This window comes from Lonchura striata, chromosome 5, assembly GCF_046129695.1.
Source record: "Lonchura striata isolate bLonStr1 chromosome 5, bLonStr1.mat, whole genome shotgun sequence".
Lineage (NCBI taxonomy): Eukaryota > Metazoa > Chordata > Aves > Passeriformes > Estrildidae > Lonchura > Lonchura striata.
Window position 1 is genome coordinate 13,408,497 of NC_134607.1, and position 18,931 is coordinate 13,427,427.

Here is an 18,931-nt window from a genome sequence, read left to right on the forward strand (position 1 = left end):
GATAGTGTAGTTTTCTCCTGTGACAGAAGATAGAGGGAGCAGAACTACTGACCCATTTTTCAGGGAGAATGATGCTTCAGAATGCTGGAGTCCTGTTCAAAAGCCTTGCCTGCAATCCAACATTATTCCTGAAAATAGCTTGACACTACTCCTTGCACTTGAATTCCAGCTCCAAAGAACAGCTCAAACACACAGCTCTGGTAGGAAGTCCTTGCACAAACAATCCCACTGTTCAAAGGTTGCTGCCAGTGCCGCAGAGAGAAGTGACAAGGAACTACACACACACACACACATTTTTATTTTAATAAATAGAGTTTTACAGGCTCAGGCTTTTTTTTTTTTTTTTAATCACATATACAGAACAGGAAATGCCTGACCAAGTAACATGAACTGAACTAGTAACCTTGGGAAGGAATACATGCTCTCTCGAACACTGAAGACCATAACAGAAAGGGGATTTGACATCAGCAGCATAGTAATTTACTTCACAGATCAGATAACTTGAGAGACATGGCCAAAGCAAAGAGAATGACCCTAAATGCACCACTTGTCTTTATAGAGTCACAACAGTGTAAGGAAAGCCAAGAGCCCAAGTGCCTCCATTTTCTAGTGCCACTTCTGGATGAATATGTATGTCTTCACATCCTTTGAGCAATGCATTCTAACCACAAGTAGAGAGGCTAAGCACAGCAGGTATGCAAAATTATTCGATTGAAGAACAGATACTGGATGACACAGTAATGTTAAATTTCAAGATTTTAAATTAGCAGATGCTTTTGCATCCCCTTCAGTATGGCAGTGGAACAGATCCCACCTTCTCTCATAGAGGTTTAGTCCAAAAACTTCCTGTTGGCATTAGCACCAAAGAGAGCCACTCTGATTTCTGGCATCATCTGTAGAAAAAGAACACATCAGTTATGTGAAATGGGCAATAAAGCTGCTGTAGGTTCTTCCTGCAGGCACTGTGGGATAGTTAGGCTGGCTTCAAAATTAACAAGTCAGTTCATCTGAGCTTTCTGAAGTCTTTCTCTGATCACATATTGCCTGCTACTCTATAGACTGAAAGCACTGTCTGTACTGCCGTGTAAGAAAGAGATGCCAGAGCTAGGGTTTTTTGCACTTGGGTGTAATAGGTCTCAGCCAAAGTTTGTACTCGAGCCAGCTTCAGAAATTCAAGTTAGCCTCAGCATTTCAGCATCTTGATTGCAGTGCATTCATAACCAAGGCTTTCAGTATCATTATTTATAGAATTTAATGCTTAAGCTTAATTCAAAAGGAATCATCCTGGTGAAAGCCATTTTTTTTGCTGCACAAACAACAGGTAATTTGCTTCTTTCCATTCAAAAATAACTTCCTACTTGTCATTCCCAATGAAATCTGATGCCATGCACTATTGTGACACTTTGGAAACACCAGGATTTCATTACAAGAAAAAACTAGTAAATTCTTGTATTTTATTTACCTTGGTTGTTGGAGAAACTCACCTGCTGGGCTACAAGGTCCAGGCGACTTTCCAGGGTATTGGAAACTTTAATTTTACCATCACTGTTGTAGATTTCAACACCTCCAGCACTAAAGATGGACAATAAAAAAAGAAATAATTCAGTAAAATCCACGGGTCAGGGTCAGACTGTGGCAAACATATCCCAAATCAATATTTATACACAAGTCAGATACATGGCTAACATTTCTCTTTTTTAAAAAAACAACCTTTTTGATCATGTCTTAATAGGAATCAGCACAAAGAGATCCAGTGAAGCAGCAGCACAAAGCATCTTTGGAGTTATCAGAGACCACAACTCTGTGCAAAGACCCTCATTAGCATGTTTTAAAAGGAAGTGGAGCTATGCAGTTGGTCCCTTCAAAACAGCTTCTGACTCTGTTATTAAGACAGCTGTCACATTTTGGAGAGTGAGGAAAAGAGCTAAAGTACTGTTTGTTGGCCTATACATAAAGATGGCAGAATATACAGCTTTGTCTATAGTACCTCTATGATACCATATGGAAACAGAGCCTTGCAGACAGAACAGACACAAGCCCCATCAAGTGATTATCATGCAGCACTTTATGACTCAGTTTGCTTCATCTTGAGACAGAAAGCATGGCCACATCCTTACTCTCTCTCCTTAAAAGACCAGTGGTTCAGTTCCTATGCACAGTTCCTATTCCCTGCTCCAGTACTGTGAGTCAGGCTGGAGATTGCACAAAACTTTTCCTCACATTTTTGGAGACAGTGTTTGTCTGGAGAAAACTGCAGCGTCTTTGTCTGATAAACTCAAAGATGTGCCAGTTTCACAAAAACAGCAGCAGCCACTTTGAGGACATTCCATACTTAATTTTCTGACACTAATATGAACTGTGGCTTGAAAAGTGGCATTAAGTTAGTGCCCTGTACAAAACAATCCCATTTTCCTTACATATCTTCTGGCAGGAAGTTGTCTTGGTCAATATGAACATCCACATCCCTTTTTATGGCATTTTTGTAGATGGGAATGCTCTTCTGTACAGCAGTCTAGGACACAAGATAAACCTCAGTTAGCACTGACAAATGCTACTGCAACACCTGGGTTTGATCATTCAATCACTTGTACTAAAAAAATGAAGGGATTGAGGCCTTTTCTTTTTTTTTTTTTTTGTAATTAAGCAAATGCATTCAGTTTGGCTCTTCAGCCAAACCCAGTTATTATTCTTAATACTGTAGCCATGTCTAAAGTTTCCAAGGTAATATCCAAGCAGGGAAACGACCCCCAACTTTGGAAGCACATTGTGGCTGCAACAGAAGTACAACAAGCTTGTTTCCATATCACACAGAGAGGAGGATCTAAGCAGCAAATACATGCAGTCAGGTCCCAGCCCCTGTGACCAGGGCCGAGTCAAAATATCCCAGGTGTCTTACCTTAACCATGGGGAGATCCTGCTTCCTGCACCGAACAACTAATCTGGGCTCAAGCAGCTGGTAGAATCCCTGCAAGAAATAACCATTTCAGTTTCAGGAAGTCAATGTGTTCTTTGTCACAATTACTTAAACCCAAGAAAGGAAAGAAGCCGATCAATTTGAAACTCAAGTCCCAACAATATCAGCCTCATTTATTTAGATCTTTGCTCACAAGTTCACTTCCTCATGCAGACATTCTGAGAGGACAGCACCAATGTTTGGGGAAGAGCCCAAATATGGATGATGTTTTTGGAACTCAAGTGCAACTAAACATATGGAATCTCAGGACTGCGTTGGTCAGTTGCACATAAGAATCCCTACACACATAAGGATCACTGTTGTCTAAGCAGACAGAGCATGCAACCAAGGCCTTGAAGACATGCAGCAGTCCCAGATGCCTGCCCTAATAACTCCTGCCTTGCAGTTCCTGTGGTAACACCTGAGGCTAGAAGAGAATAAAATACATTTAGCTCCTGTTTGAAGGGACCTACAACGATCATCTGGTCCAGCTGTGAGCACAGGTCCTTCACTGGATCTAACTTACCAAGCCAAGAGAAGTGTGGCCAATTTTTAAGAACAAAAAAGGGTTTTTTTTGATGTACAGCAACACCAGACCTGAGTATGAGAAAGAAACAACACCCAGTTGGAGGCACAAGCTGGTAGCAGACACTACTGTGAAAACTCTGCCATCCAAGTGTGACAGGAGAGCTCTTGGATGGCTCCTGGGAGTTCACAGCAATAGGATCAGTCTGTGCCAGAAAGAGACACCAGAGCTCACAGGAGTGACCTGGCCAACGCTTACTGGACTTTCAGATGTTCATTTCTGGGGTTTGAGGATGTTCTTCTAGGCAAGCAAAGCTCTGGTTTCTGCTTTCTGTGCCTGCTTCTGTCACAGGCTCATTCCATACTACAGTAAATTTGTCAAAGCTCATTAAGTCTCAAATGTTGAAAAGGTTTTTGAAGTGGATGAGCATCAACTGACTTGTGGGCTTGGAGAAACAGCCTCTGACAAAGCGGCATTTGATCCAACTCATCACTACAGGAGCCTAATGTGTGCACCCTAAAATGTGTGTGTGAACCCCTGCAATTATTCTTACAATGGACCTGCTGCTGGTTCTACACATCAAAATAAGCAGCCACCTTGTCTGCTCAGAATCCAAGACTCAAAGAGATTGAAGTAATGTTTGAAGCTCAAGGATCACTCAGATCAGCATTTGATCCAGACCGCAGTACAACTGTAACTTTCAGAGGGTTATTTCTGGCAAAGGAAACCTAGGGCAGCAATGATCCATTTTTTACAATTTAAGTATTTACCTGTAGAACTAGTCCATCCAGCAGTGTCTGGTACCTGGCAGCATCCTTCACCACCTTGGCAAGTCTCTGCTTGGCCTCATTCAGCAAATCCTACATTCAGAAGAAATCAGATCAGCAGAGCCCATCTGTTTGGCATTTGGTTTCATGCCTACCGACTTTCTGTACTTCTATTATAGCTCTCACACCCTGCCAACACGTAAATGTACACTCCAGCTGGTGTTCATCCAAGCTAGACCTCCATCTCTGTGCATGGCACATTATCCCTGCCCAACACTTCCCTTCTTCCTGCCCTGGGCTGACCTCATTAGAACCTGACAATAATTCCTTTTGTGTAAAAAAGGGAGAGCTCAGGAGTAAAAGAATGGTACTTAGAATGTTAATTTAGATAAACTAAATATGTAGTAAATAATTGTTTAATGTAAAATAATACAGTTGTCCAAATAAATGTTTGCAGCTTTATGGTCGAGCAAAGAAATCTGATCTATTTTTCCATCAACATTCAGGTTAGGTATTCTTTAATTGTAAGTAAATGCAAATCAAAATTTAAAAGAGAGAGCTTATTTTTAATTTGAAGTAGTTCTCTTGATTATCTTTACTCAGCAAATCAGCATTGGATGGGATTGAATTTTTAAGAAATTTTTAAAGAGTCAACTCAAAGCTCCTAAAACTGAACCATGAGAAATGCTTGAGATAAAGATACTCTCTCCTGTCCTACCTCATGGTGTTTATAAAAAGAGTGCACAGTAACACAATCAGTATGAAGATAGAAAACAATCACAATTTACTGTCATGGTCAAACCTAGTTATTCTGTCCTCCCTAGAGTAACACTGCATTCCTGGAACTGCTCATCTCTCAAGAAAGAAGCCAAAGATCTGATAAGGGAAGGAGTGGGCAGCATGTGACTTTAAATGTCTTAAAATGAGGAAGGCTGCTTAGAATTACTCAGAAGCATGAGCTGAGTCAGCAGATAAATGAGGAAGAGATTACCCAGCAGAGACTACCACAACAGAGTTAGCCCTTCAGCAATCCACCTTCCGCCTCTCTGGGAATACAATCTAAAGTTTGAAGCTCATTTTAAAGAGTCAGTAAACTACTGATTTTCTTCTGTTAACTCTTCTTTTTCATGCTAGCATCAACCTGAAAATTTATCCCATCTTTTATTTTCGACTTCCACAGGCCTCTCAAGCTTTTCCAACAGCTCAACAGCCCCATCTAGCAGAACATGGAACACCCAAACTATCTCTGAGGTGGGAGAGCACAGCAAACCTGCTACCTGAGCAGAATGGGGACACATTGCTCGTGGTGAGAGATAAACACAGGAAACCCCAACAAGCCTGAACGTAGCCTGCTCTGATGAATGGTTACTCAGCCTGTGTGTCTATACACACAAAGGTCACCAGAACAAGAAGCAAAACTTTTCATGTCCTATGGGCCATTGAAGAACACAAAAAATCCCAGTTAGTGGTGTTTTAAGCCTCCTTGCTTGTGCCATGCTGTGTTTTTCACATAAACGTTGCTTCAGGCAAACAGAATTTCAAAATTCTACCAACCATGCAGGAGAGAGTTGCTGCTCTTTAAAGAAACAAGCTACTGTAGAAATGACAGATACAACAATGCCTGCAATGCTCCTGGCAGAACACTGTATTTCCCTAAAATAGCAGATAATGGAAACAGAGAAAATAAGGAGATAAACAAAGCTGGACTAAATCCTCAAGGCTTTTTCAATGGCTTGGAAAGCCATTTTTTTGTATGTTGAAGTAAACATCACTCAATCAAAAATCGTATTTTCTTTAGAGAACGGTTCCATTTCCTAACATATGGCAGAAACAGAGGCTGTGTCAGAGATACTCACTGCAATAAGGTCATCCCTTGCCTTGAGGACCTTCAGCCTTGCTTGATTCATCAGGTTGGACATCTGACTGCAAGTTGCACAATAAAGTTGAATCAATCCATCAGCCTTTGACAGAAGAACTGTAACATTTAACTGCACACTTTGCATTTAAAGTTAACGATTCTACAACACTTAAAAACAAGGTCTGAAAGGAATCTTTCACCACTGTAGCTCAGCTTTGATAATTTCTCCCCAGAAAAAGACAGAAACTCATAATTGGAACTAGATATGTTGTCTATAGACTGAGTGTTTGCAAGGGCAGAAGAATTTTGTATAAAATTAACAATGAAATGCAAGCTCAGGCTCTGAAGTCAGCTGTCTAGCCCAAGCAACTTACATTTTCTTTTGCTGTTCAATTTGCTTCTCCTTCTTTTCATAATACTCCATGATTTTCAGCCTCTGTGTCTGAACAAGGCGACCCTTTTCAATGTTGAATTCTTCTTCTGCCTACAGTAAAAATTAAACAACTGAAGTGGAAATTGATTCCTTGGGCTGAAAAAAACAGAACCAAAATGTAACAGAGCACATTCACAGACAGGATAGGATGATACAATTTATGGGTCCATATAAAAACCCTTCACCTCTTTAGTAATTCTTACACAAGGAAGGTGACAGTGCAGCCCTTACTTTTTTTTTTTTTTTTTTTGTAAAGCCTCACCAGACAGAATGTAAAAACACATGGATAATTCTACTTGTATCCGAGAATCCAATCTCAACTCCTAAATTTTGTTTGCAGATCTTTAGGAATACATGCTTTAGTACTGATTAATTATTTGTGTAAACCTAAATGTTTAAGGGAGATTAAACATTATCAGCAACACATACGCTGAGTCCAATACCGACAAGGCATTTCACTAGAAGTATAATGCAGATTGTTGGGGCCGAAAGGCACCACTAATCATTCTTCAGTAAACATCTAAACTTTATCACCAGGTTAATATTAAACCCAGTCTCTTGTGGCTTAACCCAAGTGAAGCATTCTGCAAGTAATTCAACTCCTGCCTTAAATACTAATTTAGTGGGGGAAGGTGTTCTACTCAATCCAATTGAGTTATGTTACCTCTCTGCTCTCCTGATGGCTTAAAATATGGGTGAACTTTGATATGAATATATTTATACTCGAGAACCACCAAAGCATTGACCAAAACCAGCTCTGGGTCATTTTCATTTGTCAAAAGCTAAGAAATGCTACCTTTATTTGGTACAACCATTTTTGCTATATAGTAACTAAACAGAAATCAGCTGTAGCTTATAAAAGTTTCTAGTTCTCTCTGACTGCAACTTTCAAAGCAAGATATGGGATGCAGTTTTCCTTTTGCACTTACTGACAGTGAACTTCCATTTTTACCTTTGCATCTATTTCCTCAGCCTTTTCATTGGCTTCTTGCTCAATGAAAGCCATCATGTGCTTGATCTGTAACAAGAGAGAGAAAACATTTTCAGTAGGAAAGGACATTGACCAGAGGAAGTAGGTGTATATATATCTACTAATCTGTAGATCCTCCATACCCATTTACTCTTTCATATGATATTGTTTTGCAAGGAAATTTAATTGAGCAAACGCACTGAAGAGTCAGTTCATCTTGACATATATTACAAGAAAACTTATTTCCCCAATACTTCTATATAATGCTCTTTCACTAGCTGCCACTAGAAGAATGTACTTCAGGTATGCTACTGTAAAAAAACTCCAAACAAACCAACCAACCCCAAAGTATATTTGTATAAATGTGAGGCTGGGTATTTTTGTTCTTCATTAATGAGCCCAACTTTTTCACCCCTGGGATTATTAAACAAACCTCCCAGACTTCAAAAATGCTCACACAGCAAAATGAGACTGTTTGTTACGACATTTACATGAAACATAAAGATTAACACAGATGGCATCTGAATGAACCTGGGCCTTCCATAGGTGAACAATAGTGAAGCAAGGCAAAGTGCTACTGACCACTCTGGTCACATCTGTACAGCCAGAAGTTCCTTTGAACACCAGAGACACTTCTCTTGGGAAACTAATAAATTCTGCAAAGACCTATAAGGTCAGTTTGGAGGGGCTGGGGAAGGAGACAGCAGCAGCAACATTCTGTGACCCAGACCACATCAAGAATATCACAATGCTGCTTCAGAGCCCCACAGGAACCAATAAGTTCTACTTGAAAAACATTTCTGAAGCCACCTCAAAGCACTACAAAGCCCATGTTCAGCAGCTTTAAGGCCAGGAAAGCAACCAGACCAAGTCCTGTTCATCCATCACACGCCTTTCTGTGACCAGACCTCAGTTCAGGTTCCCATTTGGGGCAGACTGGAAGGACTCATTCCCAACCAAAGTGCAGCTGGGATGGGGTACAGACATTTCCATGGCCAGATGGAGCAGATTAGAAAAACCTTTGACTTTTTGCTTGCACTTAGTGATGAGATACATTTTACAGAAAATCCAGTCTGAATAAACTCACACAAATTACTCAATTTATAGAATCTTGTGTTAAAATTAAATGTTTTAAAGAGATTAGAAAGGTGCCAAGATGAAAATTGAGCCAATCTGCAGCCCAAAGATATGAAAAAGCAGAAGTGAAGAGACAAGTGGAAGATTTTAAACATGTGTTAACACAGTGGAAGAAGTGAACAGTAACATCTACATCCTCAAAATAAAATCTTTTAATTTTCTTCTAATTAATGCCTGCAAAGACTCTCAAGTGCTTGTCTACCGACAGCATCAGCTTCTTACTCTGCATTTCAGACAGGCATTTAAAATAAGGATTTTTTTTTTTTTGCTGAATAGCCTATTGTTGAAGAAAACTGAAAACTCAGCAGCAGCAGCAGCCTTTATGTTACTGAGTCGCTTCCTCCGATGTAGTCTGGTTTCTGAATTTTGGAAAAGCACTTTTAACAGTTCTGGGTGTTTGGGAAACATACTCTGTGTAAAGAAAAGGAATGAGATGGAAGGAAGCTAATTTCTCCTAGACTGATAAGACTGAACTGTGCTACTTCCTTCAAAAGCTGCTGTACTGAAATTCCCTTTTGCTTTTTATAGAAATGAAGAGATCCAATGCAAGATTTTCACATCTATAAATAGGATTAGTTTTAATAACGGGGACAAAAATGTATTTTGAAACAAGAGACTTATTTTAAAGCAGTATTTCCTTTAGAAAGAAGTAGGGGTTTCCCTGTCAGAAGGAGTGATTAGCCTTTCCATGGGAAGTACTAGATGGGCTTGAGAAGTGACCAGATGGAAAAATATATTAAATATCTTTATATATTTAACAATATATTAAATACCTACAACCAAGCAAGTCTGTCAGTGGAAAGAAGTCTCAATCAGAGATGATTTTCAGAGTGACAACCATTAGAAGTGCGGGGGCAAGGAGTTAAGAGGACCAGCTGGCAAGTGCATGCCAGATTCATCCACATGCAGGACTGGCAGCCATCAGCACTGTCCAGTTAAGAGGATGATCCTGGGCCCAGGAGTGTAAAGCACTGGCAGGAATGCTGCAGATGTGACATGCTATCAGTATTACATGTTTAATACATCACCAGAGCCTGAACTGACCTTTGAAGTTCAGTGCATTCTGGCTGACCAAGACCACCCTAATGTCAGCTTTATTTTTATTATCTTCATGGAAGAGGCAGGGAAAAACCCCAGAGCTTTGCAGATAAAAGGAATACATGTAACATTACAATTCTCCTTCTGGAGAAAGGCAACCTACCAATTTTACTTTCATTGTGATGCTTCCTTGCCAAGAAACTATGTTTACTGAATGAGAAAGTGAGACACAAGTACTTGTGATGCAGAGGACAAAGGGAACTTGCCTGATCTGCTCATCACCTGCAAGAAACTACCCAGCGCAGTGCTGACTGGATCCCCATGGCCTTTAACACCACACACCATCCCCAACCCAGATGAAAGCAGTTTTTTCTGCTGAGGGCAGTGTTTACTGTCAACAGGGACAGGGTGTCCTGCCTCTGGAGGAGTGTCCACAGCCAGACTTCAGGGCTGGAAGTTTCCATTGCGAGCCACCCCCAGGCTGCACCACTCTGCTTAGGACGTAGACCTGAAAAGGGCATGCCGAGCAGGAATGCTGAGCAGGCCACCCAAATGTTAAAGTACAGCTAACTGCTGTTTAGCTGTAACACAGCTACAAGCAAAAATAAGGTGGGAAATTCTTAGGGAACCATAGAATCATTAAGGTTGGAAGAGAACTTTGGGATCACCCAGTCCTACCATCAATGTAGCACTAACTACCACTGTAACCTCTAAACCACGAAACCACTTCAGATCCAGGACTGAAAGACTGAAGAACTATAGAACTCCAGGGACACTGATTCCACCACCTCCCTGGGCAACCTATTCCAACGCCTGACCACCCTGACAGTGAAGTATTTTTTTCTAATATCTGATGTGAATCTCCCGTCTCAGCTTAAAGCCACTTTCTCTCTGGTTCTCCCACTGCAGGCGTGAAAGAAGAGACCAGCCCTAACCTCTAAGCATGTAAGAACACAGTACTCATCTAAGCTCTGTATTTACCCGCGTCGGGGTGCAATTAAACCCTGCAGGAGCACACAGCCTCTGGGGAACCCTCTCGTTACAATGTGGCGTCACCAAAACACCCCAAGGAAGTTCCTATCCACCCCGGCAAGGGAAAAATCGCTCTGTCCGGAGATTCCTCTATCCGAGCCAGGCTCCTTCCCTCACAGCGATCCTCCTTTCCCAGGGCAGCGCCTCGGCAGAGCCGGGCCGAGCGCTGCCCTGAGGGGCCCGGCGCGCCCAGCCCCGCTCCTCACGGCCCTCGGGGGCTCCGCTCGGGCCGGGGCTCGCGGCCATACCTGCTTCTGCACGTCGGCATCGCTGAGCGCCATGGCGGCGGTGTCGGTGTGGGTGGCAGCCGCAGGCCCAGCAGACGCGCCCGGTGCCGTCGGCGGCCGCCAGCGGAATCAGATCCGGGTCGGGTCACGGCCGGGGCGGGGGCGCCGCGCGCCCCGCCCACCGCGCCTCGGGACCAATAGGAAGGCGCGGGGTGAGTGACGTCACGCGGCCGCGCGGGGCGGGGCGGGTGTGGCGTTGCCGCCGCCGGGAGAACGGAGCCGCCCGCAGGGAGGGAAACCTGCCGCGGGCAGCGCTGAAACGCGGGGACGATCTGCCCTGCCAGGCCCTGAATGGAGCTGCTTTGTGTCGTCAGTGCCCTGCTCCCCACGGCAGGAAGGAGGATGCAGGGAACAGCTGGAGAAGGGGAAGGGAAGCGGGGGTTCTGTTACTGCTGCCATTCTTTTCGTTACGGCAAAATCCAAACAAACTTCATCATGTGGAATAATATTGGTGTTTGTTCTAATCGGCTTCCACTTCCACTCTGCAGGAGCATTTGGTGGAAAAGGCAAAACCATTCCTTTACAAATCGGCATCAAATGTGGTATTCGGGACATCCATGCTTCTTCCTGATTTACTTCCATTTCTTTAATTTTTTTCTGCGCCTTTTTTTTTTTTCCCTGTGTGGACAAGCTTATTATAAAACTCCGTGTGTAACTTTGCTGCCTTTGCAAATTGCCTTTATAATGCTGAAAATCAGCTCGTACTTTGGGTCTGGAGGACGCCTTACTATTACTTCAGGCACTATCTAAATAATATTGAAACCAAGTTTTTATAAAGAGAAAAAAAAGAAATAATAGCAAATTACGTCTATTATTATAAGATAAACATTGCTAAATAAAACAACAAATACAGTTGGAATACATCCAGACTCTTTCTTTTCCGTGCGCCCCCTGCCTTGCCCGGGTGGCGTTCGCTTTGGGACTCTGACCCACCTAACCCACAGCGACCTGGGGGTCAGGCGCGCGGGAACTGAGCTGCCAAGGGCTCTTTTTCCCCCGAATCCACGAGGAAAACGGGAGAGGGTGGCACAAGCAGCTCCCGCTCGTTCTTTCCCGGCGGCCGCCGCTCCCGCCCGTCCCCTCTCCGTCACGTGACGCAGGGCGGAGCCCCGCCCACCCCCCCCGGGCGCGAGCCGTGACGCGCGGCACGCGCCGCGCCGCGCCCCGCGCGCTCCTGCCCCCGCCCCCCTCCATCATGGCGGCGGCGGCGGCAAATTAGGGCAGAGCTCGCGCACCGGGCGCGCGCCCGCCCGTCCCCCCCCCCCTCTCCCCCCCCTCACCGCCCCCGGCGGGAGCGACCCGGGAGCTGCGGCCGCTCCACCGCCGGTTCCTCCCCGCCGCGCCCGCAGGTGAGGAAACGGGCGTGGGAGCGGGCGGGCCGGCTGTTTGTTTTGTTTATTTATTTATTTCCCTCTCTGTCTGTGTTTGCTTGTTCATTTAAGGGTGGTTGGGGCGGGGGGGGGAGTGAGGACCGGCGGCGCCGCGCGCTCCCGCCCCCCCCCCCCTTATTGGCTGGGGGGGCAGGCGGGCGCGCGCGTTTCGGCGGGGGCAGGCGCGCCCCCTGGCGGCCGGTGGCGCTGCCGCCCCGCCGCGGAGAAGGACGCGCGGACCCCGGGACAGCCCCGGGACAGCCCCGGGACAGCCCCGGGACAGCCCCGGGACAGCCCCGGGACAGCCCCGGGCCCGGCAGGCGGCGGCCCAGCGGGGCCGTGCTGGGCCCCCGGCCGCTCCCCCGCTGCAGGGGCCGCGGCGGCGCGCAGGCCCCGCCGGTGACTCATCCCGGCGCCGTGCCCGCCCGCCCGGGTATAAATATCTCATTCATCGCCGTAGTAACTGAGGGGCTCACGCTGCGCTCCCGCCGGCGCCGCTGAAACTTGGAACTGCTTCGTTTCGGCTTGTCAAACCCAAGCAGAAGCGTTGGGACAGAAGGTGAATGGAAGCTCGTTAATAAAAGCGGTGTTTGTCAAAATTTAATGTTGTGGCGAGATGGTTTGAAGCTGCAAAGGATTGAGGACCTGTGTAGTAGATAACGCATGTAGCTTTTGTTTTTCTTCCTAGAAATCACCCCGTTTGCCTAGAATGCTGACTTAATTGCATTTCTGTCAAAGGTCAGCTACAGCCACTGTCCAGATAAAGAACAATTAATGTTTTCCAGTATTTCTATCCATTAAGTGCCGCCAGAGGATGAGTAGTGGCTGCAGCATTGATTCATTTTCAGTAGGAACTGACATGTTTGAACTGATCAGTTTTCAGTTTATGATAAACAATCTCTTAGCATAACCTCATACACAGTTGGAAAAATACTCCAGAGAATTTATCTCCCAAGTTGATCACAGCTGGATGCTTTGGATAGTCTTGCCTGTTATGAGAAATGTTTTCAGAGGCAAAGTGCTGCAAGGTTTAACTAGTCCACACATGCAAGTCTCACCCAAAATCCCCACACAAGCCTTCTGGTACAGCTGCTGAGTGCGTGAATATTTTCCATCGTGTTGATATGGGGTGTGGCTCTGTAGACCTGCAACTCCTTGAAATTCGGTAGGTTTGGTAAAGAGCACCGTGCAAACCCGAGGCTGTAGATGCAGCTAAGCTGGGAGTGGCTGCCTGTTGGTGAGATTGATGTCAGGAAGACAACTCAAACCGTGAGCATATCCATATCAGGTGGCCCTAAAAACGATCTGAGCTGCAGTGCTGCCGTGGTGTTGCCCCTGTGCCCACCCGTGCTCTCTGGCTGAGGCCGTGTGTGTGTTGCAATAATTCAGCAGCAGCAATAATTCTGCCACAGCGGCTTGCACAGTGACTGGGTTTGTAGCTGGTAAGTGAGGCCTGGGCTCTAGGTGGGGAATGCATCCAGCTCTGGAAAGACTCTCCTTTGGAGTGGAAGCTGAGGGCCATGCTGCTGCTGTTTGGAAAAAGCTCTGGCAGTGCTGCTGTTTCTGAAATCCATAGGTGACAGTGATCGCCTACGGTTTTGTTGATTAAAAACCAGCTGAACTGCTCTGGGCAGTAGAGCAGTGATGTTGCATTTTGGGGCTTGAATGACGCACAGTAAACACCTCTTGATGCACAGAAGGGTTTCACAGATAGGGACTGAAACACAGCTGGCCTCATCGCTGGGGATTATATTCGCTGTATTCATTGGTAGGTTTGTGCTGCCCATTATCCAATCCATTATCTGCCGTGGATTAGGACGTGACAGATGGGGAAATGTCAGTCCTGCTGCAACTCCTGCTCTCAGGTTGCTTGAGCAGCTCAAGCCCACATGAAACAAGTGACAGCAGGGCCGGAGGAGTGACAAGCTAAGTAAGCTTCAACAGGTATAGCCTTCTATCCCCCAAAGGTGCAGGAACTGGGAAAGGCTTTTTTTTTTTTTGTAGGGAGTAATTGGTAATAATGTTGATCTCTGTAGTTTTTTTAAGGACACTGTTCCTTCAGAGAACCTGTTAAACCAGAAGTAGCCCTCTTGCCCTGGCTTCAAGACTTGGGGATTCTGTGTAATGCCTTGTTTCCTCTGCTCCACTGTATCACCTGTACAAGCTTATCGTCTTAAACACTTTCTGGACTCTCTTCCGTTCGGCTCCTTTAGCGGAGAGCTCTCTTTCCTCTCATCTAGTCTCTCAAGCTGTGTGTCCTTTTTCAATCCCCCTCATTTCTGAAAAATGGCCTTTTCTGAGATATTTACAGTATCTGAGTCAATATTTCTGTGTTTGTCTTTGTAAACAAAACTGATCATTCGCAATCCTAAATGAGTCATTCAGTTACTGTGCTGTGGGCTTCTCTCAAAGGAATACCAGTGATTCTGAAGTAAACTTCCACTTATGACACTCTTTTATGTGAATTTGAACATTTGTTCCATTCAGGTTCTTAAGTCTCCTTTCTCATTTCATTATAAAACTGCCTCTCAAAATAGATCCACCAAGGTAATTTTTTTCTTAATCATTCTTTCCCCAGGGAAACATTTGCCACTGTTTAAATAAGCAGGGGTCTTATTCTCTCTTTCTCTGTTTTTTTTATTTCCCCTCCTCCCCTCAGAAGTGCTGAGCTGCAATTTTTGTGAATTAGGCCTCCCTGTTGCACTGTGCTGCATTGGATATCATGTGCTTGTTTTGATCAACCTTTTATTTCATTTCCGCATTGATTTGAAATTATATTTTGAGGAATAATCTATTATATATCCAGACTTGTTCTTTGGTCCACAGCACAGTTTCTGGATTTTTTCAGGAGAGATCAGTTCAGGTTCTGGAAGGGCTCCCATTCACTATGTAGGCATTGCAAGAAGCATTTTGATTTCAGGGCTGTGGCTCTACTGAACAAACCAGAACTGGAACATGCTGGGGAGCTTTTGCTTTTTGGGGAATGGCACCTTTCACACCTGGTGATGTGAATACGTGATGTAGTGACTGCATGTGGTCTGAAGAGCACATCTATTGTTAAAGGGTCCTAAAGTCTTCAGAGCAGTTACTTTTTTTTCCAGATCCTCTTGCTCTGTGAAAATCTCAATTATGGAAGAGGCTCAAGGACTGTCATAGTGTGGCCTTTATCAGAGAGCCATTTTTTGGTTTCAGTACTGAATGAATTTCAGAAACTAGAGTTTCTAAAGAGACTAGTCAGCCAATTTTACACCAGTTTTTTTTCCTTTTGCAGCTTTTACTTTGGTGGTAAATTTTTCTTTGCCAAGCTATCTACTCCCAAAGTAACCATGCCACAGTGCAGTTCTAGTTCTGTTTATCCTCAGTAACCAGTGTGCAACTGCAGTTAATCTGAATTCCTTCTCGGGGAGGAGGGATTAGAAGTTAACCCAGTCATCTTGAACAGCTAGACTGGCAAATGCTTTTCTTTTGCTTTCTCGGTTTATTATTATTATTTTTAACCTTGAGGCTTCATTTGCAGATTGTTTTTTTGTTTTGGAGCCTGATTCTTTCTTTTAGTCCCAAGACATTTCTAGTGCAATCCATAACTCTTGAGAGGATCCAATTTCTCTTTCTTGTATATAGCATTTTCCTCATTCTAACTGCTTTAAACTTTTAACTTGATAAAAAACCTTCTTCTAAATGTGACTTCAGTCTCACATTACTAAATTATCTGACTCTTTCAGTGCCTGTTCAGTAGCTGTTCTGTAGCACAAACTTCCTTGTGTGCCTTTCATTTACACATCTATTCTGGTGGCCAAGAATGGGCTACTGCTTGTTTGGGAATGACTCTTTGAAGTCCTGGAGAACTTAACTTGAAGAAACCTCTGGGTAGCATTATTTGATCCATTAAGTTGACAGGGTGTTGGAAGTAGTTATCCAGACTTCACCAAACAAAAAGAGCTAAAACATGTTGATTAATCTCAAACATCCTTTTAATCTGTTGCATGTCTTTTTCCCCACTTCCATGTTGTTGTTTGAGATTTTATTTTTTACCATGTTGTTTTCAATTTCTCTCTAGTTTAGTTTTTCCTGCAGTTCTTATTTGGATATTTCAAAAAAGCAACAAAACAATTAGAGTGAAACAGGGAGGAGTTCTTTGGCCGGGTGTTGCTGTTAGGTGTGGATTTCTGATTTATACTTAATAATGTCTGGGTGAGAAATCCAGGACAAACAACCACCTGTTCTTCCAATCCCTACAATGAATGTGGAATTTACTCTGTTGACTGTATGTTTCCATTGCTGTTGGAACAGTAAAATAAATTTGAGGCAATTTTGGTCACTTTTTCTGCATTACAATTTTTGAGCATCACAGTAGCGAATCTGAGAAAGCAGAGAAAATACTCAGGGGAGCCTTTGGGAGAGAGAGACTCCTCCGAACCAGTCTGTTCTCCACATGTTGTGGTTCAGACTTTGTCAAAACATGAACTTGTATGGTGTTGTGTGTGGTTGAGATGGGAGTCATTGGGAGGATGACACCGACTGTGGGACTGCTCATTTTGCTTCCAGGGGAGTGTGACCATGGCAGGCAGGAGTGAGAAATGTCACTGCTGGCAGCAGGCAGGGAGCTGCACTGAGGCACAGTTTGGGCTTTACTCTGCATGGTTCTTATTAAAATAAGAATGCATATAGTATCAGGGCAAAAACCGGGATATTGCTTCAGGATTGTTACATAATTCCTTGCTACATGTGGGTTCACGACCTGTTGCAGTCTTCCAAACCAACAAACAAAACCCTTTGCTGTTCCCTGACAGCCTTCCTGGCTCCCCAGAGCGCAGCCGACGTGCCCCACGCAGCACAGCCACCCCGATGGCGTCCGCTACTGCCGTGCCTGTAGGATTTCACTATGAAACCAAATACGTAGTGCTCAGCTACCTGGGTCTTCTAGCACAGGACAAGCCACAGGAGCATCCTCCTCCTCCTCCTCCTCCTCCAACTCAAGGTAATATTTGCATATTCATCTCTAGCATTTACATGTGCAGCTGGATTTGCAATTACGTCTTGGGGTGTTTCTGCAGGGATGCAGAGTGCGAGCCTGATGTTCGATGTCATGAATCTCTTGGTTTATTCAGTGAAAAATGAATAAATTTCAATTGAAAGATGAGAGATACTGCTGGAAACAAAGCTGTTTGTATGTAGATTAATGTTTTAATTTGAGCTATGCCAGGGCTGACTGGTGTTTAGGAAGCAAGTAAGTGGTTTTAGTCACTGTCTTGGGGCTAAAGGTAATACATATATTACCTTTGTTGAGCCAGCATGAGAATTTCAGCCCATGCTTGCTATTTTTTTGGGACACAAGTGGAAGTAAGCAGGGGTGAGGTGATGTTTACTGGCATAAACTGTGTGGTGTCTTGAGCAATCTCCTGTGCTAAATAGTTTTGCCCTATTACACTGAGGCTCCTGTTGTTGTCAGTCAGTGCTGGTACAGAGATGTGGCCTGTGCTACTTCTGTTTGTTTATTTATTTATTTACTTATTTATTGAGAAGTCAAGGACTGCGTGGAGTTAGATGTTTCTTCCAGGACAGGTTTATGGATAGAAGAGGTTAAATCAATAAATAGAAGGCAGAATAAAAGAAGTTTGGTAGATTGTGTTTCACATAAACCTAGGAGGTAAAGCTGTTCTTTATTTTATGATGGCAAGCTCTTAAGCAATGTTGTTTGTCACCCAAGCCTGGGTGATTTGTCACTTCTTAATGATGTTTTAATCACTACTAGTTCTGTGATTCAGAACTTACTCCGATGAAAGGAGACTTAAAAAAACTCCAAACCAAAAAGAGACAGTCTTCAGAATCTTTGTTTTCTTTGAACAATCATTTAAGAATGCATATGCTGTCATTTACTGAACTTACCTGTCATTAAGTGAGAAATTCCTGAAAAGACTGCAACAAGGTTATGACAGAACTGCTTTTCAGTTTGGTGTTAAATCACATAGCATATGCTGATTGTATTATATGTAATTCATTAAATGAATATTAGTATATGTAATTAATAAAATTAACCTTAATGCATTTAAGGTATGTTTGCTACTTCCACTTTGACTGCATCTGTGGTCCATGAAAGGAGAGGCGCCTTAGCTGTTTCATAAAACCCTTTGTTGAAAAATCTATTTATTTTAGCAGTAACATGTCATTCTGAACATCCCACCCATTTATAACTGGGCTGTAACTGGAATTGTTCTATAAATAGAAGATTTAGAGAGGAAAATGCTAGTCTTAAAGCTTTTAAAAAATTATTTGGCTGTGGTTACCTTTGAAGTATTTGCAAATTGAGGTGAAACCTTTGATTTTCAGAATCAGTTGATTCTCATTACTGGAAGCTCTAAGCTTCTAATCTGAACTACTGAGGTATATTTAAACTTTCTAAAGAGGAAGCTACAAATTCTTAAATGAAAATTTTGTAATGACTTAAGAGGACTTCTCAGATATTGTTTAGATGTGTTAGCTTGTGTCACAGCAGTCTGTAGTTGGATTTGCTACTAAAATAACTCTAAAGCATTCATACTTTACAACTTCTAAAGAGGAAA

At 43.6% G+C, this 18,931-nt stretch overlaps 2 protein-coding genes across 2 annotated transcripts in view; one reads left to right on the forward strand and one right to left on the reverse strand.

Moving 5' to 3' along the window:
- Window positions 1-275: 275 nt before the first annotated feature.
- Window positions 276-11,102, reverse strand: ATP6V1E1 (ATPase H+ transporting V1 subunit E1). The gene is made up of 9 exons (XM_021551940.3): window positions 10,963-11,102; window positions 7,490-7,555; window positions 6,479-6,588; window positions 6,103-6,169; window positions 4,250-4,339; window positions 2,897-2,965; window positions 2,418-2,512; window positions 1,485-1,572; window positions 276-893 (listed from the first exon to the last, which is right to left on the reverse strand). Exons 1-9 carry the CDS (start codon window positions 10,993-10,995, stop codon window positions 831-833), a joined length of 681 nt encoding a protein of 226 aa, XP_021407615.1. The 5' UTR covers window positions 10,996-11,102; the 3' UTR covers window positions 276-830.
- A 1,175-nt stretch (window positions 11,103-12,277) lies between these two features.
- Window positions 12,278-18,931, forward strand: part of BCL2L13 (BCL2 like 13) — a 38,511-nt gene continuing 31,857 nt past the window's right edge. Inside the window, exons 1-2 of the mRNA XM_021552059.2 lie at window positions 12,278-12,350; window positions 17,162-17,349. Coding sequence (XP_021407734.2) covers window positions 17,217-17,349 — 133 coding nt within the window. The 5' untranslated portion in view covers window positions 12,278-12,350; window positions 17,162-17,216. The remainder of the gene's footprint in view (window positions 12,351-17,161; window positions 17,350-18,931) is intronic.